The sequence below is a fragment of the Natator depressus genome, chromosome 4, assembly GCF_965152275.1.
Source record: "Natator depressus isolate rNatDep1 chromosome 4, rNatDep2.hap1, whole genome shotgun sequence".
Taxonomy (NCBI): domain Eukaryota; kingdom Metazoa; phylum Chordata; order Testudines; family Cheloniidae; genus Natator; species Natator depressus.
Genome location: NC_134237.1, coordinates 20,162,680 through 20,186,329, shown reverse-complemented (window position 1 = coordinate 20,186,329; position 23,650 = coordinate 20,162,680). Strand labels below are relative to the sequence as shown.

The 23,650-nt window shown below is 44.4% G+C and overlaps 1 protein-coding gene across 6 annotated transcripts in view; it reads right to left on the bottom strand.

Annotated features, from left to right (window-relative positions):
• Nucleotides 1–20,662, bottom strand: part of NUDT9 (nudix hydrolase 9) — a 53,359-nt gene extending 32,697 nt beyond the window's left edge. For 2 of the 6 annotated variants that reach the window (XM_074950560.1, XM_074950558.1), the window contains exons 1-8: nt 13,333–13,529; nt 11,913–12,152; nt 10,004–10,099; nt 6,831–6,917; nt 4,926–5,037; nt 4,329–4,475; nt 2,450–2,534; nt 1,123–1,315 (exon numbers count right to left, since the gene is read on the bottom strand). In XM_074950560.1, coding sequence (XP_074806661.1) covers nt 1,140–1,315; nt 2,450–2,534; nt 4,329–4,475; nt 4,926–5,037; nt 6,831–6,917; nt 10,004–10,099; nt 11,913–12,152; nt 13,333–13,466 — 1,077 coding nt within the window. In that variant the 5' untranslated portion in view covers nt 13,467–13,529 and the 3' untranslated portion in view covers nt 1,123–1,139. Of the gene's footprint in view, nt 1–44; nt 1,316–2,449; nt 2,535–4,328; nt 4,476–4,925; nt 5,038–6,830; nt 6,918–10,003; nt 10,100–11,912; nt 12,153–13,332; nt 13,580–15,089; nt 15,454–20,606 lie in introns of those variants that run through there. The other 4 variants (XM_074950562.1, XM_074950557.1, XM_074950561.1 and 1 more) reach the window with 4 other exon arrangements.
• Between the last annotated feature and the right edge of the window lie 2,988 nt (nt 20,663–23,650).

The window sequence follows — 23,650 nt, the reverse complement described above, 5'->3', positions numbered from 1 at the left end:
AAAAAAGAAAACAAAGATCTGCTCTAGCACAGTGCTAGGGGAAAGATGAGATGACTCAGAGCAAAGTTGCCTGAAGAGTAGCCCAAGAGTAAAATTCAGCCCACAGAGTCCTAATATATAGCCCAGAAAGCCATTTTCATGCTTTAACAGCAGGAAAATACAAGCAGATCAGCTACAGGTTCTTAGTTGCTGGCAAATTCAACCAAACCTGTGTGTCTCTTATCAAGGAAGGCACAAGTACAAGCACATATTCTGGTTATGTGCACTTATAAATGTGTCTTGGAATAAAATACATGCATACTGGATCATACCCTTGGCTTCCTGGCAAATTAACAGTTTGACCCTTTGTGTCACAATATTTGGGCAACCTTGTATTAGAGGTTCCTCACAACTCAAATTCATTACTGGATTTGTTCTTGAGTGATTAACACAACAACAATTCCGTCTACCAAAATACTCATGATACTCAACATCAGGAGTACTCACTTCTCAGACAAGATCTTTTATTTTTTTGCCAGTGGTTTCCTAAAGCGAAAGTGAATTCATTTAGTTTTTGGTTTATTATATAACTTTCATATCACAATTAGTAAATCATCACTTAGCTCATCACACTGAACCTCATGCCTACCTGAAAAGTTTCTCTTCCTGAGATATCAGCAAACGCACACAAAGCTAAATTCCAAGCCAACAAATTAGTATAAAAATCAAGACAATTTAGAATCTCGGCACTGCCATGTCTGTCTGCAGTTGTTAAGAGCTGAATGGAAATCACTAAGGAGAAGGCAATAGAGAACGTGATAGCAAAGTCTGTTTTCAGTCTGAGTTCATCCCAGTTTGGATTCTAGAGTTTTGTGAAGAGAAAAGTCTTATAGATGCTTTGGTTTAGGCCATGCCTAACTGCAGTCATAGAATATTCCAGCTATTTAACTGGAGCGCTTCTATATGCTTTTTGCCCTTCATGTCTGATGTATTTACCATTATGTTCCACGTATAGCACTAGTTTCTGACCAAAAGGCAATTAATGTACCAATTTATACCCAGTACTGAACACTAACAAAACTGAAGATACAAAAGATGGCCTCTCTAAATAAAGTAACATGTTCTTTTCCTTTTTATACTTGCATCGGTTTCCAGTAGCATCACTTATGGCAGCCAGGAACAGGGTCTTCATTCCAGTGTGCTCCCCATTTCTCAGCTACAAGTTTGATGAAGTTGCCATGATTTGCATATAGCTTGAGTTTCTCACTGATGTCAACCCATTTCACTTTCCCAGCATCATCTCCTGCTTCCAGAAGCAAGTTATCCATCGTCTCACCTGATTGCCAAACAAAAGATTTAAGACAGTATTTTATCTTCTTTCCTGCCCTCTCACTATCCTGCATGCTCCATTACTCTCAGCTGCAGGAGGCCTGTTCATGCCAGTTTCACTACAACTACTGCCATGAAAATGCCATTCCGGTTTTTAAACAGCAGCGAGGACATTAAGCACATTCTTCCTCGGTGTTACAATTACCTCTCTCATACTTACATGCATAACTGACATTATACTGTCGAGCTGGAAACGGAACAGGTAGCCTTAACCCTTGTGTCACCATTTTTGCAGTTTCACAAGTGCCATGGCTAGCTAGTAAAATGAATGTGATTACATGCACTGTCTTCCTGCTAAAATAAGTTTTAGGTTCAACTGATCTCTGCTCTCCTCTGCCCCTATTGCTGCAATGTTTTATACCCTTTATATAGCTAACGGTTGGAAACTTTCCATCCCGCATGCCATTCACCAAGATGTAAACCAGATTCTGATACTACTATTTCAGCAGGGTACCTGAAAATACCAATGGCCTAATCCCACACTATAATGAAGAGTGAAGACAACAATAATTGGGTGTCTTTATAGGTCTTCACCAAAAACAATGCCTCTAAACAAGCAACAAGTCCTTTGCACTGGCTAGTTACTGGAACAGTTCTGAAAAATTAAATCCCTCCTCCCAAGTTTCATGATGGGACAGAAGAGTAAACCAAATTTAAAGAGATACTGTAGCAAGAACAAGGCTTAGTTAAATGTCTGGTCTCTATCCAATAATTTATACTAAATATATATAAAATCTTAAAAATTAAGTTACATTTTCACGATTCTTCCAATATGTTCGATTGAAATAGATATCCTCCCAAAGCACCTATTTTTCTTAACATAATTTAGCCAACTAACCTTTAGGAATATTTATTGGAACCGGCTGAGCTGGAGAAAAAGATTACTGTGTGCCATGGGTGAACCCCTCTGGGGAAAAAACTCACCCACTGACTTTTGTTCCATAGATTAACATCTAATTTTCACACTTGATGAGTTAGGTGCATCTCAGGCCCTGTACCACCTTTCTGTCATCTTCCCCGTAATTTGTAACAGCATATTTAGGGGAGCAACTGCTAAAAAGGTAAAAATGTGGATACCCACCAGGTTCGTCATGGTAGTTCACAGCTTCTGTCTCTATCCAGGCATTATCTGTATTACGAGGATCATCCACATATCCCTTATACACCTAAGAAAGACAACAGACAATCTAAGCTGAGGGCACAACATTATAGGAGATGACACAGAATCTTAAAAGGCCTCACCGTTGGTTAAGGAATGACTGTAAATTGTACTAGTTTGCAATGTTCTGGAAGAGTACATGATCTGCTCCCGAAACGAGTCAGCACATTCAAAAGCTTTTCCTGTTAAGTTTGAAAACAACCATTTTTGTGCTTTTTCCCATGCTGCCCCTCACACATGGGAGGAGCTCCTTATAACATTCACAAAGCACTTCATTGTCTTACTTCAAATCCCTCTTTAAAAAACACTCCTTTCCCATAATGCAGACAAAAAATCTTGACAGTTAAGCAACTGGTGTGCTGAGACCATTGCCTATCACGCTGACCAATATTTTCTCATTGTTTCCTTATGCCCCCCTCTTGCCCCCCTCCCCCGCCCCCCGGGTCTGTATCCACAGTGTCTCTTGTCTTATGCTTCGATTGTAAGCACCCTGGGGCAGGGGTTGTCTTTTTGTTCTGCATTTGTACAGCGTCTAGCATAGCGTGGGGCTTCTACATGCTACCACAATAATAAATGGTATTAATCATTTAATCACTAGAACCCACTGAGCTCAGACACATTAATTATTGTTCACAGAAAGGAAATTAATCCACAGGATAAAGATTGGAATACTCAATAGAATGGCATTCTAAACAAGTTTCACAGACTCGCTATGATTGCGGCAGTCTGCATCTATCCATTGATGAGGCACAAAAATTAATAGAACTGGTGAAAACATTTAAAAATCTGAGAAACCTAAATGAAATTTTCCTGAAAGCTCTGAACCATTTTTCACTGAAATTCAAAATGCCACAGAAAATTTGCAAAGAAGAGGGGGAAAAAGATTTAAAATTATTATAGACATTACAACCAGTTCCAGTTAACACTCTCAGTTCTTTTTCGATAGCTGCTTTGACAGCTGTCCTTTGAACTGAATGGTTTCTTGTGAGGTCCCTCTCCATTACTGAAGTTTTATAATCATGTAATGTCTCCTGAGGAAAATAATCCATGATCCTGGGCTTTCTTCCTCGTCTAGAGCGATATTTATCTATTGAGAGACTAGTAGTTGGTGAGGCATAACAAATGCATCACTGTCCAAAGCTCTCTTTCCTATCAATTCCCCAACTCCATTCCCCAGCCTTGAGGTGCCAAGCAATGCAAAGCAGCCTTTACTGCAAAACGGAGGAGGATCAGTAATGATGACCCTTACATAATTTATTGACATGCACTTTCCATTAAGGGACTGGCACAGAATGCGGTGTAAGTGCACTGTAATCACCCACATTAGACAAGGATTTAAGGAAGCTGTAGCCAGAAGATTCATAGGGGCTCGTACCTCCAGTAACTCTACTTGGCCATCAAAACAATACATCAGTCTCTCTAAGAAAATGATACATAAAATGAGGATGTAATTGACCTTTTCCAGACTATGCCTTTTCCAGAGTGTAGATCCCAGATAAGCAGGGCTCTATCCAGTTCTCTCTCATGTTACGATTCTACACCCAAACGTGCAACTGGCTGATACCAAAGCACAGTTTCCTGCTAGGAAACCACATATTAAAGTTCAGAAATCCTCAGTTGTAGGGATATTTCCAAGCGAGGAAGGACACAAGTAGAATCCACTCCCACAGTACAGCACAGTGGCGTCATGGATGAAACCATTCTGCTACAGTTTTTCTTTAGTCCCCTATAAATTCTATTGATGTTTGAATTATGTTTTTTAATAAGATACAAGGTTACCATAGAAGAAGAAAAGGTTTACCACAAAATGTTCCTGGTTGAAGAGTCTGTTCATTTGCTTCTCCATCTCTTCCTTCTCTGCTCTGGATTTCTGTAAGGAGTTTAAGGCCTCCTCGCTAAATTCTCGTTTCAGTGTGGCACTAATCTTCTCTCCTGGATCTACCATACCCTAAACAAAAACACCAAATGCTGATATCTCTTTGACCCTGTCTGCTCTCCTTATTCCATCTGCTCTTTATTCAGTATGTTCTATTGGTCTGTGTTAGACTGTAAATCATTCAAGGAGGTATAACGGATTTTTGAAGAGTTATGAACACCAATAGTAATCAACAATAATAAAAGAAGCGTGAAATCTGTAAATAAATGAAGCCAGAAAGAATAGTCCTAGTTAGATGCAAATACTGTCTTGTACCATGGCAATAAAAAGAAAACAGTTTAATGGCTTTTTGATAAAACAATATTTTAATTCTCCTTGATGCTTTCTAAAGTGCCCTCATATGCCTCACAAGGGGAAGTCATTCAGAGGATATGCACACTAGCTGTCAAATCAATACCAATAACATTTTCATAGCCTTACTAGACAATAATTGTCATGTCTGCTTGGTGCTTTGGTTCTTACCCCTGGGATGGCCCATTCCCCACAGTCTTTCCTCTTGATTGCTACAAACTGTAAAATGTTCTTGCCAGAGATTGGGTGAGTTATTTTATTGCCACTGCTATCTCTCTTCCACCTGCAGGGAATGACAAACGAGGAAAATTATTTTCCATTCTTTGGAATTAAGCAAGGTCATCAAGTGAATGAGACTGTTTCTGCCCCTGCAGTATTTGCTCTTGAAGTTGGAAGGTATGGTGTGGTGAATGAGGCAGGACTGTAAAACAGAAATCATCATCTTGTAATAAGGCAGCTGAAAGCTGCCCTGAGAGAACTGGATTAAATCCCTGCCTTTGCCAGAGTTCCTAGGTGATGCTGGGCAAGTCACTTAAAACTTTTCACACAAATTGTGGATTCCTTATTTTCTACGTGCCCACTTTTAAATACCTGCGGCAAGAGTGCTGAGTGCTCGCAATTGCTACTAAAGTCAACATGAATTGTGTTTGCTCAGACACTCTGGCATCAAGAAAGCATGGTCTGCAGGAATGAGTAAAGGGCTTGGGAGTTAGCTACTGCTTCTCTGGGAGTTCTTATCCTGGCTCTTCCACTGATTCACTATGTGCCCTGATAAGTCTCTATGTCCTTGTTTTAGTTTCCTCATCTGTGAAATGGGGATAAAAATGCTCTCTTATCTCCACGGGGAGTTTAATGTTTCTGAAGTATTCGGATATTAGGTTTCAGAACAGCAGCCGTGTTAGTTTGTATCCACAAAAAGAAAAGGAGTACTTGTGGCCCCTTAGAGGCTAACCAATTTATTTAAGCATATGCTTTCGTGAGCTACAGCTCACTTCATCGGATGCTGTAGCTCACGAAAGCTTATGCTCAAATAAATTTGTCAGTCTCTAAGGTGCCACAAGTACTCCTTTTCAGATATTAGGGTTATACTGTGGTGATGAGCAGCCTAAAAAGCCTATGAAGAAAGTAATAAATTTGTACTTAGAGCAGGGTTTGGATGGAATGTAATAAATAAGCTACAGGGCCTACACTGAACCATGATCATAAAAAGAAATACTGATCTGTTGCCTCACTTCCTGAGCACTACTCATCCTGTAAATTGGATTAGGCAATGGTGTGATGGAAAAAAATGGTATATGATCATGTTATTAAATACTGTATCACAATGTATATGCCCATGGGAGCCAAATTAAGGTTGCACAATCACCTTAATTCTGACATCTAATTTTTGAGTCCTTGACTTTGCCACCTAACAATTTTTATTTTAATGTGTTTTTGTATACAATGTTTATATATATATTGAATTTTAATGCAATAATATCATAAAACTGCTATGTGTTTTGACCTGAACAGCAGAGAGGACCTCCTCAGATAAGGCATTAAAACCAGACAGCATCTCAAACAGTGCAGTGGAGATACACATCTCATGATGTACCGTGCTGAATTTCAGTTATTACCAGTTGCGAATTTCAAACCTACAATCTTTTAAAAAGGATAAATAGTAATTTTACACAGAGCATTGGAAAGGCCCATTGGCATATTATGATGAGAATCATGCAAGGTATTTTGCAACACCATTGTGCTTTCAGATGTTTTTACCACGTCATCTTGTGAATACTTTCCTACAGTGGTTTATCAGCTGCATTATTCCTATTTTTTTTTTTTAAATCCGCTTCCCCAGTTAAAGTAATGGTCTGTCCTGATTACTTCCCATTCACCTCTCCAAAAATGAAAATAAAGCATTTGCCTAATATTTCATTAAACTAACTGCACATAAATATATCTATTACATGGATGTTACCTATCAAAATATAATCATAGTTTTTCATATACAGGTACCTGACATGTACACATGAATGCAAGTTCTACATTTTTCCATTCTGCTGGCCTATCATCCTCTGATCCTGTCTCCCTTACCTAGTTATAATAGGATCTGCAGCATGGTTTGGTCCCCAGCGCCCTAATAATCCTCGACCCACCAGTCCCGTCCTGCCTGACGGATTTCTGAAAGAGAAGGTGGTACATATGAAATCCCCCATTGTCATAAACATACAGCTAAGAGTAGCATAAAATCCCTCCTTTACCTGTAAAGGATTAAGAAGCTCAGATAAACTGGTCGAAAGGACCAATAAGGGGAGAAGATACTTTCAAATCTGTGGGGGAAGGTTTTTTTTTTGTGCTTCTTTGTGTTCTCTCCGGGACAGCAAGGAACCAGGGCAGGGAAAATACAACTCCTAAAGCCATACCTCAACTGAGCATCTAAGATTACAAACTGTAAGTAACAGCCTTCCATCCTGATTTTACAGAAGTGCTTCTTTTACTTTTTCTTTATAATAAAGTTCTGCTTTTAAGAACCTGATTGGTTTTTAGTGTCTTAAAGAGCCAAGGGGCTGGTCTGTGCTCACCTTGTTTACTCTCAAGCTTCCCCAGGAAAAGGGGTGAAGGGGTTTGGGGGGATATTTTGGGGAAACAGGAACTCCAAGAGGTCCTTTTCCTAAATCTTTGTCTAACTCACTTGAGGGTGGCAGCAGTACCGTTCCAAGGACAAGAAAGTATTTGTGCCTTGAGGAAGTTTTAACCTAAGCTGGTAGAGATAAGCTATGGGGGCCTTTCATGCAGGTCCCCACATCTGTACCCCTAGAGTTCAGAGCGGGGAGGGAACCCTAACACCCATATGTACAAATATTCTGGGAAGTCAGCTTCATTCAAATAATAAGGAACTACAGAAGAAGGAAAGAGGAGGATAACAATGTACATTTTGTCAAGTTCTTAGTGTCGACATATACCTCAGCCTCTCTCTCTCTCTCTCTCTCAAGGTATGGACAGAAAATATTATTAAACATTTTAGTGAGATCAAGCTCCATTACATTTCCTAAATTTGACAATAAAATACGAAAGTTAAACCACAAAACTTTGTTTTGTAAACTCCTATAATGCTGTATTTTAAAATATAGCAAGGCATCCTGGAACTTTGGAGGGACATTCTTTGGTTTGTTCTTTTACCTTAGAATCTAAATACTGTAACCAAACACAGGAAAAAATGAAATGATGTTAAAGAACTAAAGTAGTCTCACCTCCAGATCACAACTATAACTCTCCTGAAGGGTCTAAATTGTTCCTACTCCAAGGTAAAGAGTAAAGAGGACGGAACACGTAGCTGCACCATCCCAGGAGCAGTCTAGGAAGGAATTGTGACTGGTTTGCAAGAGCAGTTCTACATGTCAGGGTATAGGGGTCAAGGTCCCAACCTCATTTTGCTGGGGGGAGTAGCAGCCCTTCACAGTCTTCTCTAGCCTCACACATGGGCTGGCTATGTGGGTAGTTCATCGAGAAGAGTAAGGAAACACTGTATACTAGCAGGTAGGGGAAGGTCACAATCTTGCCCTCAGCTTGCTAGCCAGCTTTCCAATCTCATCTCTGATGTGTGAAACACAAGAATGGAGATCTATTATAAACACTTACCTATAGAGAATAAACAGTTTAAATATAGTGTGCTAGATTCACCTCTGCTGCAGAGAGGTACAAACTGTACCTTCCTGTGTCAATGAGAACTGCTGCATCCAGTCTGAGAGACTTACACCTCAGGGAAGGAGGTGGTGTTTCCTTAGAAGTTCTGCCAGCAGAAGCTAAAGCAGGAATGCACTGATGCAACACATCCTACAGCACATTCTCCCACACGTGTAGATCTACATCCAACCCATCCTCCAATCTTGGGAGCTGGGTTAGCTACAGGCCCACCACTTCATTGCTCCTTTACAGTTCTCTTCTAAGCAAACTTTCTGGTGTGGGACTTTGCACCAGTGAAGTCAGCACAGACAATGTGCTGTTCTGGTCTAGTATGTAACACATGCTAAATTAGATAAAAAAGACATTAAAAACACACCTTCTCAAATGACATTTGTGAGGAGTTCCCCTCAGGGTGCCACCAGGAACTGGGGTACACTGAGCCCTCTGACCCACCAGCCTGGGCCCCCTCTCACATTGCACTGTTGTGACAAGCTGCAGACATGCCCCCAGTCCTACACTTCCACCAGCATACACCCTAGGGACACACCCAGTTGCAGTTACATGCAAGCTCTCTGCCTAGCCACTGCACGAAACAATAGAAAGGCTACAGCCAAGGTAACTCTCAGCTCCCCAGGCACGCACCCCCTCTGGAGTATAAACCCAAAATTATATCGTCTTGAGCTGCACAGGAAACTGTACAGTGTAAGCTCATAGAGAGCACCTCCCCATCCCCTCAATGTGGAGAAGAATATGCAACAGCCTTTGCCCCTTGAGCTACAATTTCCCACGCACTTCACTCCAACTCACCGGTTTAGATAAAGCAAAAACAAGTTTATTAATTGAAGATAGATTTTAAGTGATAGCAAACAGATCAAAGCAGATTACCTAATAAATAAACAAAAACACAAACTAAGTCTAAGATACTAGAAAGACAGGACATGAATTAGCAAATTCTCACCCTAGCTGATGATACAAGCAGGCTGCAGATTCTTAAGGGACAAGCTGCACTTGCCTGACAGCTTGGAATCCCCAGGTCTTTCATATACAGGCTAGAAATTCCTTTAGCCGGGGTCCAGCACTTCCCCCAGTTCAGTCGTTGTAATATTGATATCTCAAGATGGAATCCAGAATCATGTGGCTTGGGTCACATGTCCTTGTAGAGTCATAGCAGCCATTACTTACAGGCTGTCTGGAGTGTTCTCAGAAAGGCTCACCAAGTGGGAGATAAGCTTCTCCTAAGGCCTATTGTTTTCCCTAATGGCTCATTGCCCTGAATAGGCTCTCCCCAACCAGCCATCTAGACTGAAAGCATCTTGTCTAGTGGGCACTACACAGGTGTAACTACATTTGAAATACAGATACAGAGTCAATATTCATAACTTCAGCTACAAAAATGATACATGCATACAAATAGTTAACCACATTCAGCAAATCATAACTTTTTCAATGACATCTCACATGACTTATCTTGTACAAAATGCACCATAATTATGTCATAATCATATCATAATAATATTACTATGACAGTATGTGGTGCAGTGTCACAACATTGTCACAGAAGATTAAGGAGTAAAAACACCTACCTGGGCCTCCCATTTTCAACCTCATACAAGCCACTCAGACTCCTCCTCTCCACTTGTCCATCCTTCTCATTGAATCTGGGAGAAAAGTTTTTGGCACTGTTTCAGGGAAGAATAGTATAGAGTAAGTTACTAAATAACCAACAGCTGTTATTTATAGAGGCTGTAAAGCCATCCAAAGGATCTGAAACACCAAAAGTCTCAGGGCTGGCACTTGGTTAACCAAAATATCTAAAACTGAATTGCAGCCCTATTTTTCTAAGCTTTTCCCCTGCCCCCATTAAAATGTCAGTATTTGCAAACTGCAGAATCTCTCAATACTTCTAACAGGTGATATATGGATTTGACATTTTAAATTTCTAAAATATCCACCTTTTGGGATGATACTTTCCATGACTGATTCTGGCCCAAAAGTGTGTGTTTGTTTTAAAGTTTGAACAAAATCCCTTTGTCCACTTTTGAATTTGGCAAACATTTATTTTTCCCATTTTATAATTTTTTAACCAATTTTTTTGGAGCCAGGTCTACAGGACAAAATAGCCAAGCTTTGAAACTTGACATAGATACAATCCCCGAGGAGACCTTTGATTGGCTGTGATTTATCAAAATTATGAGCATATGAAAAATACACACTAAACACTTTTCCAATTAAATCACTGACTTTCGGAGTTTGCATTTAATTCCCATCAGTGCCTTTGAAAATCACGCCACGAGTCTATAGAGGGGCATGCACACACAGACATATAGAATGTGCATATTTCAAAAGGTTTTTTCATCAAATATTCATAACTTTACAACCATTAACCCAGTTTTCGTCAAACCTGGCTTGCTTGGAAGATTACACTGACACACAACATCTGGATCAGCACTTTTAAGAATTATGAACATTTAGAGGGAGAATATACCCTGTGCTATGGCTACTTTGCACTAGCACAGTATAGTCATTTCTACCCTAAGTCTTACAAGAGTCCTTGGTATTAGATGCTGTGCAAATAATACTATAATAATAAATGTAATCAAATATTAACGCAAAGTCAGGAAACATGAAAATTAAGATTGAAGCACTAACTAACTTTATTTCTCCCCTTTTGTGCATGTGTTTGCATACAGTTTAAATACAGCATCACAAGATATCTTAGACACATACATATCTAGTGTTGCAGAATATGTAGATTGCATTCTTTAATAAATAGTGTATGATTACAATATTAGACAGGACTGATATACATATGTACAAGCAAGCGGAGTTAAAGCTGGGCACTGAACCTTAACTTCTGAATTTCTTGAATCCAAGTGGTCAATTCTAGAATTCTAACATTGTATTATTACTGTCTGTTTGCATTTCATATACAAATACAAACAAACAAATGGAAATGTACATATTATGAAACACTTTCTCTGCCTCTATATAGCTGCTGCAGCAGCATTCTACCCCTGATGTCGATAACGACTGAAAGGACAGTGTAGCAAGACTGAGATTTTACTCATCTTTATCCCATATAGAAAGGAAGCTCCCTCCTCATGTTACTAACCCCTTTCACTGCCATAGAAATGTGCATGTGTTACAGAACTAGCTTCATTTGAATATCCGGCTGTGCCTGGTACACCCGTTCATTCTAGAAGAAAATTACTACCTATTCCATAGTCACAGGTGCAGTGCAGTAGAAGATGTTTGGACAGTTCACAGAGCCTATCCAAATTCTACAGTACTCTAGCCAGGATTATTAAGTCCTTCACTTTCACAAGTACCAGGTGCACATGTAATTTTAGGAAAGATATTTAAAACAGAAGTAGATCAAACTTCTCTCTATCAGCTGTATTTAAAACAAATTCCTTCCTTTCTCTACACTGGGTAGCAGAACCACATTCATCTAGAAGAACCCCCAATTTATTTTGGTCCGACACTGCTCACCTGATCTGCGGATCTGCCCACGTAGGTCCCGCCAAGACAGAGGCTGCAGTGTATTCCACAGGTCTGTAATCCTCCCACTCAACTAGCCAGCCCACTTTATCAGTAGGTACTTTGCTGCGCTCAACCTTTGACCCTGGATATGGGGAGGTGTGAGCTTTGTTGTGGACATTTTCATTTGGATTGTAACAGCTCAACATGCTGACAGGGTAAAAATGGAACCAATGTACTGGAACTGAGCTACTGAGGGGTGGAAAAGAGTAAGTGTTACACTCCTGAAAATATATTAATGAAGTTATTTAATTCCAAGTTTTAGAATTCCAAATTGTAAAGAGAGAAAAAAAAGACATGGTGTTAAAATTGTTAAAGTCGTAGTAACATATTAAGCTTACAAATATACAGCCAGTTCCATCTGCCCAGTGATTAAGCTGTAGTTGAGTAAACCAGAGAAATTTCTTCGTCTGATCTATCTACTCACAGGCTCTGAATACTGAATACCTTTTCAGCCCTAGCCAAACAACGCACTTTTACTAAAACCAAAGAAACTCAAAAAAACTGGATGATATGAGCAAAATTGCAGCATAATTCTTCAACAGATTAACTCATTATATGACCAAAAATACTTTTTGAGTAAAGAAGTGGTGACATTCCAAAAATACAGCATAGTTCAGCTCATTGGAATTACATTATAGTGTTACGTAAGTATTATGAATACACACATCAGGAATTGTCATGTTGCTTCTTTTTATTTTATTTATAAAAAAGCGTACAAATCCAAATGAATAAATAGGCGATAATATTGCCCCATTCCTCAACTAGACCCACAACCTTTCCATCTGAGATCTCTTTTCCTAGCTATACTTCCTATAATTTGGTAAAATTAATTCCTCTCTACAAGAATGAAAAATTAATACATCAAGACTGTCATGACTTTCAGTAAAATTATATAATAGGCCCAAAACTGTAAACATATGCAAAAGTAAGTAACTTGTCTCCAATGGTAACTACTTGCAACAAACTTACTTAAAATCATCTGCTGCTTTTCGGGATTTTACCAAAACTATGTACCATACTAAGGGCCAAATTCACTCATTGGATATGCATGTGCAACTCACATATTTGCAACTCCAAGTTCAACAGATCTGATGGCAGAATTTTGATTTTAATATCTGAAATACCCTGCCACTCCATCGAAAGTGTAACGGGGTAAATAAGTAAATAACAGGGATAAATAAGCCCTGATCATGCCAAAACAGACATAACTTTACACAAATAGTCCCACGAGACACTTCAGTGGGACTACTCATGTAAAGTTAAGCACGCACATACATATTTGCAGGATCAAGGCCTTAGACCTCAACCTAGCTTTATTGTTTATGGGAAGTAGCAGGGTTATGTCACTGCTGTGTTATAATTTAAATACCTGTAGGCTAGCTCTCTGAATGGATGGAGTAGTGGGTGGAGGAGTCGGCAGCTAGGGTACCTGACAGCAACAGCAGACAGAGTTACAGTGAGGGACACCGCAGTAACAGTCCGGGCCAGACACCACCTTGCCATCACATGCAGGATGCTCACAGGAAACTTTGTCTCCCCAGAACACAGTGCCCAACAGCCATGCAGTGACCTGACCTGTCAGGAGATGAAGTAGGAAACATTTGATTGCAGGATGTGTCGTCTTGTCCACCTCACTCAAGGAAGAGCCATATTAATTTATTGTATAACTTAAGTTGAATTCTTTGTGGGGTAGGGCAGGAGGGGGAATCCTAAACACAGAAATAGTAAACCAGATTGTACTGTCAGTTATTCCAGTTTTGCAGAGGTGCAACTCTACTGACTTCAGGGAAGTCACACTAGATTTAGACAAATGGTCCAACAATTTTAAAACTGTACGTTTTAAACCTTTTTAAACAAACAGAATTGTGCTAACAAACTACCAGGTCGCTGCTCATCATTTAACGATCAAAGTGACTTATTTTACCCCTTTCCACAGTTAAATCTCTTGAAAACATGTGCAGAAGGTTTAATTGAAGACTAAGCTATTAATTATTGTTTTATCTAATTGGAATGAGTTACGTGTCCTAATGCTGCAATGATTTACACTCGTGCTTAAATTTAACCATGCAATACTTACATGAAAAAAGTACATGCATGAAGTATTTGCAGGATCAGGGCGATAGCACTGTGTGCCCTGTCATTGCTGGCCAAAGCTTGAGACCTTGAGTAATCATTTATTCCTGTGCAAAGTGGTCATAAAATATGATTATTCTGATCTGGTAATATTTTACACATACTACGTACGTGTATACATGACTATGCAAGGTCCAAGACAGTGGAGAATCACGTCCAAGCGTCCATCTGTACTTCAACAATGTGACTGAGGTTTTATTTTAGCTGAAGGCATGTGTTTTGACAGGTGAAGGACCACAGTTCTAGTCCCTGCTGTGCGGGTCTGTCAGGATTATCTAGTAATTATGTTTATAGAAGTGCCTTAATTGCAAAGTGGCTCCTGACTGCTGTTTCCAGTGCCCTGCAAAACCATAACATGAATAGATGGGATACTAGGAAAAAAAACTGCTGTTTTTGAGTAGCAGATCATTAAAAATTAACCTGAACAGGGCCACTATGCACAAGCTCCATAATTAAGGTTAAAACTAGGGTTCCATTTTGAACAGTAGGTTCACTCCCATTATAACTATCCAAAGGAAAAGTGGTGGGGATTTTTTTGGTTTTGTTTGTTTGTTTGTTTAATATTAGTTCAGGGTATAAGCTAGAAGTTTTTGGTAGGTTTCAAAACAACTCACCTGTTGTTAAGGATGTCTTTAAAAAAAAAGGGGGAGGGCAGTTTTTTAGTTGTTTTTTGGCACAGGTAAACTATCACATTGTATATGTTTATCCGAGACACCGTATGACCTGCAAGAGCAGGGCTGGCCTTACCATGAGGCGAACTGAGGCCGCCTCAGGTGCCAGACTGTGGGGGGCCCAGAATGTAGAAAATTGTGTCTGCTGCTGGCGCATATGTATTCTCTCTGCTCTAGATGCACAGAGATGGTGGAGTGCTGTGCTAGAGGAAGGAGGGCACAAGACACATGGCAGGCAGGCAGGCAGGAGAAACAGTGAGAGGAAACAACAGAAAGCAGCAGGAACCGCAGGGAGAGAGAGGAGGAGGAGCCTCTTATGTACCTCTCTAGCACCCCCAGGAGCCTGGACTGATTAACACCAGCTTCTCAGGAAGCTTCCTGTGTGGCTTCCCTGAACCCACTTGAGGAGAACAGGCAGTCAACTGAAGTAGTAGGAGCCAGTTAGGCCCTTAAAACGCTGATATCTTCCCTCACTCAGGCCCTGTGACCAGCCTGCTTATTTGTATAACCAACAATGAACTTGGAGATGCCAATCCACAGCTGGGCTTTCCCAGGAATATGCCTTGGCTGGTAAGGAACTCAGTCATGCATGGACATGTGACTTGCCCAGGTGACTCCAAAACTCCATTTTGTCTTCAGCTGGCTAAAGAGAGAGCCTCTCCACCACCAAAGATACCTGAAAGAAACTAGAACAAATGACAGTAACCACACAGGGTGTGAGTGATTGCTGGACCCAGACTAGAAGGAGATTAGTCTGTAAAAGAAAGCTTACTGGAACTGGTGAGGTTTCTATCTGTATTCTGTTTTATTACCGTACTAGATATAGACTTGCATGTTTTATTTTATTTTGCTCGGTAATTCACTTTGTTCTGTCTATTACTTCTTGGAACCACTTAAATCCTACTTTCTGTGTTTAATAAAAATCACTTTTTACTTATTAACCAACCCAGAGTATGTATTAATACCAGGGGGGAACAGATGTACATATCTCTCCGTCAGTGTTTTAGAGGGCGAACAATTTATGCGTTTACCCTGTATCAGCTTTATACACGGTAAAACGGATTTATTTATGGTTTGGAACCCACTGGGAGTTGGGCATCTGATTGTTAAAGACAGGAACACATCTGTAAGCTGCTTTCAGTTAAGCCTATCGCTGTTAGGGGACGTGGTTCAGACCTGGATCTGGGTTTGCAGCAGGCTAGCGGGTCTGGCTCAAACCAGGCAGGGCACTAATGTCCGAAGTGACAGGGCAGGAAAGCAGGAGCAGAAGTAGTCTTGGCACATCAGGTGGCAGTCCCAAGGGCGTTTCTGTGATTCAACCTGTCACACCCTTCAACTGAGTGTTGAGACCCACGATAGCTGGCACAGAACAGCAGTCATGAGGGAAAGAAGAAAACGCCCCTCGGGGGCGGCATTCAGAAAAAGAAAGAAAGCAAAGGAAGCTTTTCTATCTAAGCAGGAAGGAGCTCTCCTGAGATACATAGACACAAATGTTCACGGTGAGCCTTCTGGCCCCAGTGAGGATGTGAGTAGTGAGGAGATGCATGATCTTCCAGTTAGTCAGAGTGCAGGTGACCTGGCAGCTACTGCAGCATCCATATCTCCATTTCAAATGGATGTAACCATGCACATTCCTGAAGAAAAGTGTAGATCAGAGAAGAGTTTGGTGGAGGCGCAAGAAACAGCTGCTGCTGAGTTTAGTTCCTTAAGTCTAGATGATCCAGGACTGTGGACCCACTTGAGCAGTAGCCTGAGGGACTTCCTTGTACTGCATGGGCCACAGCAAGTGGAAAACTTCATGTTCCCCAAAGACAATGAAAATAGAAGTTTCCATCCAACACATTACTGGCGTGAAATCCCTAATGGTGACAAAGTGCAGAGGCCATGGCTTATGTGCTCCAAAACCCAGAATGCTGCATACTGTTTTTGTTGCAAACTCTTCCAGTCACATTGGGTTCTACAGGAACAAAGGACTGGAAAAACCTGGCTAGAAATCTGGCATGCCATGAGACAGCAGCAAATCACCAGAGAGCATTCCATAGGTGGAAAGAGCTTGAGATGAGACTAAGGTTAAAAGCCACCACAGACAATCAGCATCAAGAGAAGATTGCATCAGAGCCTCTTTACTGGCAAAATGTTTTGAAAGGGCTCATTGCCATGCTAAGAATGCTTGCTACCCAAAACCTACCACAGCGTAGCACTTCAGATCAGCTGTACGTGCCAAACAATGGAAACTTCCTTAAAATTGTGGCGCTGATGGCTGAGTTTGATGCTGTACTCCAGGAGCATCTAAGAAAAGTCACCATCCAAGAAATGTACACACACCACTACCTTGGAAAAACAATTCAAAATGAGATCATACAGTTACAGGCAAGAAAAGTCAAACAGAAGATTGTGGCAGATCTGAAGTCAGCAAGATATTACTCTGTTATTCTGGACTGCACGCCTGACATCGGCCATACGGAACAAATGACTTTACTGGTGCGTTTTGCAACAACAACAGAACCTAGGGAAAATGTCTCTGCAATGGTGAGTGTCAGAGAGCATTTTCTAGAATGTATTGACATTGATGATACTACAGGATCTGGTATGACAAATGTGCTTCTTAAAAAGCTGGAAGATACGGGAACTGTGACATGAGAGGTCAGGCCTATAATAATGGTGCCAACATGAGAGGAAAGAACAGAGGAGTGCAGACACGGATCCGAGAGTTAAACCCTCAAGCTTTTTTTGTCCCATGCAGTTCTCATTCATTGAACTTGGTGGTCAGTGATACAGCATCTGCTTCTAGTGAGGCTGCTGAATTTTTTAATGTCATTCAAAGCATTTTTCTCTGCATCAACTCATCGATGGCCAATTTTGAAGCAACATCTGGGAACATCCTCTCTGACAAAGAAACCACCGAGTGCCACACGATGGGAAAGTCGAGTGGAGGCGATAAAGCCTAACAAACACCAAATTGGAAAGATAGATGGTGCCATAGTTGCCATTATGGAGGGTAATGCTATGACAGGAACTGTTCATGGGAGAACAATGTCAGAGGGAAATGGAATCACCAGAAACATACATAACTTCCAATTTCTGTGTGGCTTAGTGTTGTGGCATGACATACTATTTGAAATAAATGTTGTAAGCAAGAGACTCCAAGGTGTTGACCTCTATATATGTGGAGCAATGGAACAACTGGACAAAGCAAAGTCATACCTACAGTCTTACCAGTCAGATGAGGGATTTCAAAACGTTCTGAAGAGTGCACAGAAGTTGGCGGAGGAACTTCACGCTGAAGCTATTTTCCCACCCATTCAAGAATACAAGAGTCACCGAAGATGATGACATTTTGATTACGAGGCACGGGATAATCCCATAAGAGACCCCAAACAACAATTCAAAGTTGAATTCTTTAACCAGGTGCTAGATTGTGCAATACAGTCAGTTGAAGAATGTTTCATACAGCTCAAGGAACACAGCAGTGTATTTGGGATGTTGTATGATATTCCAAAACTCCTCACTATACCTGAAGAATACCTACACCAGCGATGCAGGGCACTAGAGACAATGTTGACACATGAGGACATGCGCGATATTGATGCGAGTGATTTAGGTGATGAACTGAAAGCCCTTTCAAGATACATTTCAGCAGGATCAACTCCAAAGGCTGTTCTGGAATGTACACAAATAAGATGACCAACCCTCTTTCCAAATGCTTTTGTTGCTCTGTGCATACTTCTAACACTTCCTGTAACAGTTGCCAATGGAGAACGCAGCTTCTCCAAGCTGAAGTTAATAAAAACACACCTACGCTCCACAATGGTCGGCCTTGCAAACATCTCAATAGAGCATGAGCTGGCCCAGACTGTGGACCTTCAGCAGGAAGCAGTTCAAATCTCTGCAGCCAAGAAGGCACAGAAAGCACCACTTTGAGTATTCAGATAAAAATGCCAGTGTTTAGTATAGGTTTCAGAGTAACAGCCGTGTTAGTCTGTATTCGCAAAAAGAAAAGGAGTACTTGTGGCACTTTAGAGACTAACCAATTTATTTGAGCATAAGCTTTCGTGAGCTACAGCTCACTTCATCGGATGCTTATGAAGCTCACGAAAGCTTATGCTCAAATAAATTGGTTAGTCTCTAAAGTGCCACAAGTACTCCTTTTCTTTTTAGTGTTTAGTATGCACACAAGAAAAGTTACATTTGCTGTTCAGGCGTTTGAAAGTTAAGTGTTACTTAAAATTTTTTGCACAAGGCATTTTACGTTCTTAGTTGTCCTTTATTGGGGTAGGTAGCAGAGCAGTACCATCAGAGAAGAAGAACAGGAAGAAGGCAGAGTTAAGACCTTTCAAAGTTTTGGCCCAAGCGAGGTGGCAGGGGGGCGTCATTTGAGCCCTCAGTCTCAGGTGCCAAAATGTTGTAGGCCAGCCCTGTGCAAGTGTTTCCTTTAACTGCTTATTTTGAAAGTCTTAACAAATTCACAGTCACCCAGGAACCTGGCAGCTGTCACTGTGTGGCAACCTTCTGTGGCCGCTTGGAATCCAGACACAGTGGGGACACAACTCGCATGCTCTTGCTCTAAAAGAGCAGGACCCCATCCCTAGAGCTAAAAGGAGTACTTGTGGCACCTTAGAGACTAACTAATTTATTTGAGCATAAGCTTTCATGAGCTACAGCTCACTTCATCGGATGCATTCAGTGGAAAATACAGTGGGGAGATTTATATACATAGAGAACATGAAACAATGGGTGTTACCATACACACTGTAAGGAGAGTGATCATTTAAGATGAGCTATTACCAGCAGGAGAGTGGGGGGTGGGGGGGTGGGGGGGGAGAAAACCTTTTCTAGTGATAATCAAGGTAGGCCATTTCCAGCAGTTGACAAGAACATCTGAGGAACGGGGGGGGGGGGGGGGGGGTGTGGAATAAACATGGGGAAATAGTTTTACTTTTGTGTAATGACCCATCCACTCCCAGTCTCTATTCAAGTCTAAATTAATTGTATCCCGTTTGCAAATTAATTCCAATTCAGCAGTCACTGTTTTTGCAGTTCTTTTGTTGAAGAATTGCCACTTTTAGGTCTGTAATCGAGTGACCAGAGAGATTGAAGTGTTCTCCGACTGGTTGTTGAATGTTATAATTCTTGACGTCTGATTTGTGTCCATTTATTCTTTTATGTCCCGTTTGACCAATGTGCATGGCAGAGGGGCATTGCTGGCACATGATGGCATATATCACAGTGGTAGATGTGCAGGTGAACGAGCTAGCCTCCCTGTCAGCAATTCAGAAGCCATCCATCAAAGAGCAGGGGCGCTAGCTAATTCCTTACACGCCACTGGGGAGCGGGGAAGGGGAGAGGAGGGGAGCGTTACAAGAACCCCGCAGGTTGACACATGCAAGAGCCCCTAGAGGCCAGGTCTAAGTCAGCTGTGACAGACACCAAAGCAGCGTGCTGTGCGCTGGGGTCTACAGCCCTCCCCTGCCACGATCGAGTCTGTCCGCCTCCACAGCACAGGCCACAGGCCTTCCCCACAGGCACTCCCAGGGCAGAGGGCCCGGTAACACAGCCAGCCCTGACCGCCCGTGACCGGGAGCCCACCGCGGCCCTGCTGCCGCCGTTCCGGGCCCAGGCTGCTCCACGGGGACCCGGGACCGCGTGGGGATGTTGCTGCCCCCCAGGGCCGCCCGCACCAGGCCGCCCCGCGGGACCCCACGGGGGGTGGGTGCAGGCCAGGAAGCGGGAGGCCCGATGCGAAGACGGGAATCACCCCGCTCCCCGGCTGACACCGCCTGCTCGCCCAGCCCCCCCTCACCCCCAGGCGGCCTCCGCCTTGGCCGGGAGGGCCTCTTACCCCCTGGCGAGGCTGGCTGCCTCCTTCCGTCCCACCCCCGGGCTCACAGGGCTACTAGCCTGGACCTCCCCCTCGCCCTGAAACTCCACTAGCGATAGGGCAATGCCCGCGTCAATCAAGCCTCATTCTGGCAGCCGATTGGGGCCACGCCAGCCGCCATGGAAACGAGCAAGGCGTCGTTCACCAGCCTCGCTCTGACTGGAGTACAGCCGGAAGCGGGCAGGCCCGTACCGCGCCGACGAGGGCAGCGACCGGCTGCCGCTTCCCCTCGGAGCTCGCGTCTGCACCTATCGCGCGAGCCGCTGTGACGTGCTGCCTGCTTCTTACCTGACGGCGCTTGGACTCCTCCCAGTCCCACCGCCAGAGTAGCGAACGCCCCTTCCTATTGGCTGCGCTCTCGGCAGCGGTAGGGTGCTGCGCACGCATTCACCCGCCTTCTGCGCGCCGGATTCCTGGAGCTTCACAATAGAGATCCTTCCGCGAACTCGCGGCTTCGATTCGAGGCTGGAGGGGTGCCTCCGAGATTGAGGGAAATATAGTCCCAGCTGTGCAGATACTGGGGGCGGAAGGGCTGTGCACCAGGGCCGGCCTGCAGCTATCGTTGCCGTGGGGCGTGTGTGCACACCTCCCCATGCCGCTGTGGGGCCATGGCTGCTTGGCAAGACTGTTGCCAACTTTCTTATCCCCCAAAACCGGACACCCCTGACCCACCCCCTCAATCCCCCACCCTCGGCTGCTCGCTCTCCACCACGCTCGGAGGGGGGTGTGGGGCTGGGGATGAGGGGTTTGAGGTGCGGGAGGGGGCTCCGGGCTGGGGCGGGGAGTTAGGTGAGGGTTCTGGGTGGGGTTTGGGGCGGGGGGGATGAGGGCTTTTGGGTGAAGGAGGGGGCTCCGGGCTGGGGCAGCGGGTTTAGGTGAGGGTTCTGGCCGGGGATGAGGGGTTTGAGGTGCGGGCTCTGGGGTGGGGCCAGGGATGAGGACTTTGGGGTGCAGGAGGGGGCTCAGGGCTGGGGCAGGGTGTTGGGGGGGTGCAGGCTCCAGAAGGGAGTTTGGGTGAAGGAGGGGGCTCCGGGCTGGGGCAGGGGGGTTAGGTGAGGGTTCTGGGTGGGGATGAGGGGCGGGGGGTGGGGGGGATGAGGGCTTTTGGGTGAAGGAGGGGGCTCTGGGCTGGGGCAGCGGGTTTAGGTGAGGGTTCTGGGTGGGGATGAGGGGTTTGAGGTGCGGGAGGGGGTGCGGGCTCTGGGGTGGGGGTGGGGATGAGGGCTTTGGGGTACAGGAGGGGGCTCAGGGCTGGGGCAGGGTGTTGGGGGGGGTGCAGGCTCCAGGAGGGAGTTTGGGTGCAGGAGGGGGCTCCGGGGTGGCACAGGGGGTTGGGGTTTGGGAGGGGGTGCAGGATTCCGGTGGCGCTTACCATGGCTCCAGGGAAGCAGCCGCCAGGTCCCTGCCATGCAGCCCCATGGCGCATGAGAGGCTCTACGCACTGCCCTCGTGGTTCCACGCCGACGAGAGCTGCGGAGCCAGCACTAAGGGAGGAAGCAGCCTGTGGAGCCTCCCTGGCCACCCCTGCGCCTAGGGGCCACAAGGAGCTTGCAGCTGCCTCTTGGAGCTGTGCGGAGCTAGGGCAGGTAGGGAGCCTGCCTTAGCCCCGGGTCCATGCTGCACCACCCACGAGACTTCTCACAGCCAGGTCAAAAACTGAATGCCTGGCAAACTTATTCAGCAGGCCCCTAGGGGCAGGTGCGTCTGCATGGGTACCAGGGCTAGCGGGGCATGAGGGCAGCGAAGGTGTGGCAGCTTCACCATCCCTACTCCTGTCCCGTGGCCTTGCGCTGGACAGCGAGCCCACACTGAGCCCGCTGCGCCTTCACTGTCCTCGGTACCCGTGCAGACTGGATTAAAGCAAGTGTGAGCGCCTGACACAAATGCACCCCAAATCGCAGCATGGAGTATAGAAATGTAGGGCTGGAAGGGACCTTGAGTGGCCATCCAGTCCATCCTGAGGGAGAACCAAGTAACCTAGACCATCCCTGACACGTGTGTCTAACCTGTTCTTAAAAACTTTCCCAGATGGGGATCCACAATCTCCTTTGGAAGCCTACATATCCCGGGGGAGAGTGATCAGGGGGTTCTCAACCTTTTTCATAAAGTGCTGCCAACTCTCCTGATTATATCACAATTTCACAGCATTTGGATTATTGCATTTTAGATTTGGCATTTTCTCTTAAAAGCCACATTTTCTGTAATCAAGAGGTTGCCTGAGAATCCCAGCTTGAATCTGAATATTGCCTAGCAAAGAGGTGGGAAAACTTCGGCCTGCAGGACCGTACTACCCAGCCCCTGAGCTCCTGGCCGGGGAGGCTAGCCCCCAGCCCCTCCCCCTTTACCCCCCCTCCCCCGCAGCCACACCGCCACTCAGGCTTCTGCCCGCCCACCTCCCAGGCTTTCAAATAAGCCTGTCCTGCCGCTCTGAGTGGCTTGGTAAGGGTAAGGGTAAGGGGGCGTGGATAAGGGGCACGAGGTCCCGGGGGGGCAATCAGGGGATAGGGGGCAGTTCGCGGGGGGGAGCCAGGAGACAGGGAGTGGGGGGAGTTTGGCTAGGGGGTGGAGTCCCGGGGGGTCAGAGGGGACAGGGAGCAGGGGGGGTTGGATAGGGGGTGGGGTTCTGGGGGGGGCAGTTAGGGACGGGGGGCCCAGAGGGCAGTTAGGGAGCAGGGAGGTTGGATAGGATGTGGGGTCCTGGGGGGTGGTTAGGGGCAGAGGGGGTTGGATGGGTTGGGGGTTCTGAGGGGGACGGTCAGGGTGGGAAGTGTGAGGGGGCGGATAGGGGGCAGGGGCCAGACTGTTTGGGGAGGCACAGCCTTCCCTACCGGCCCTCCATACCGTTTCACAACCCCGATGTGGCCCAAAAAGTTTGCCCACCCCTGGCCTAGCGCAAGAGTCCTGGTCAATGACTAGTCTTTGTAGCTGTAATGGTTAAACAAAAAGTAAATAATTTATGAAATAATAAGTTTCTAGCTCTCATGATTGCAGAGAAAAGCTTGAAA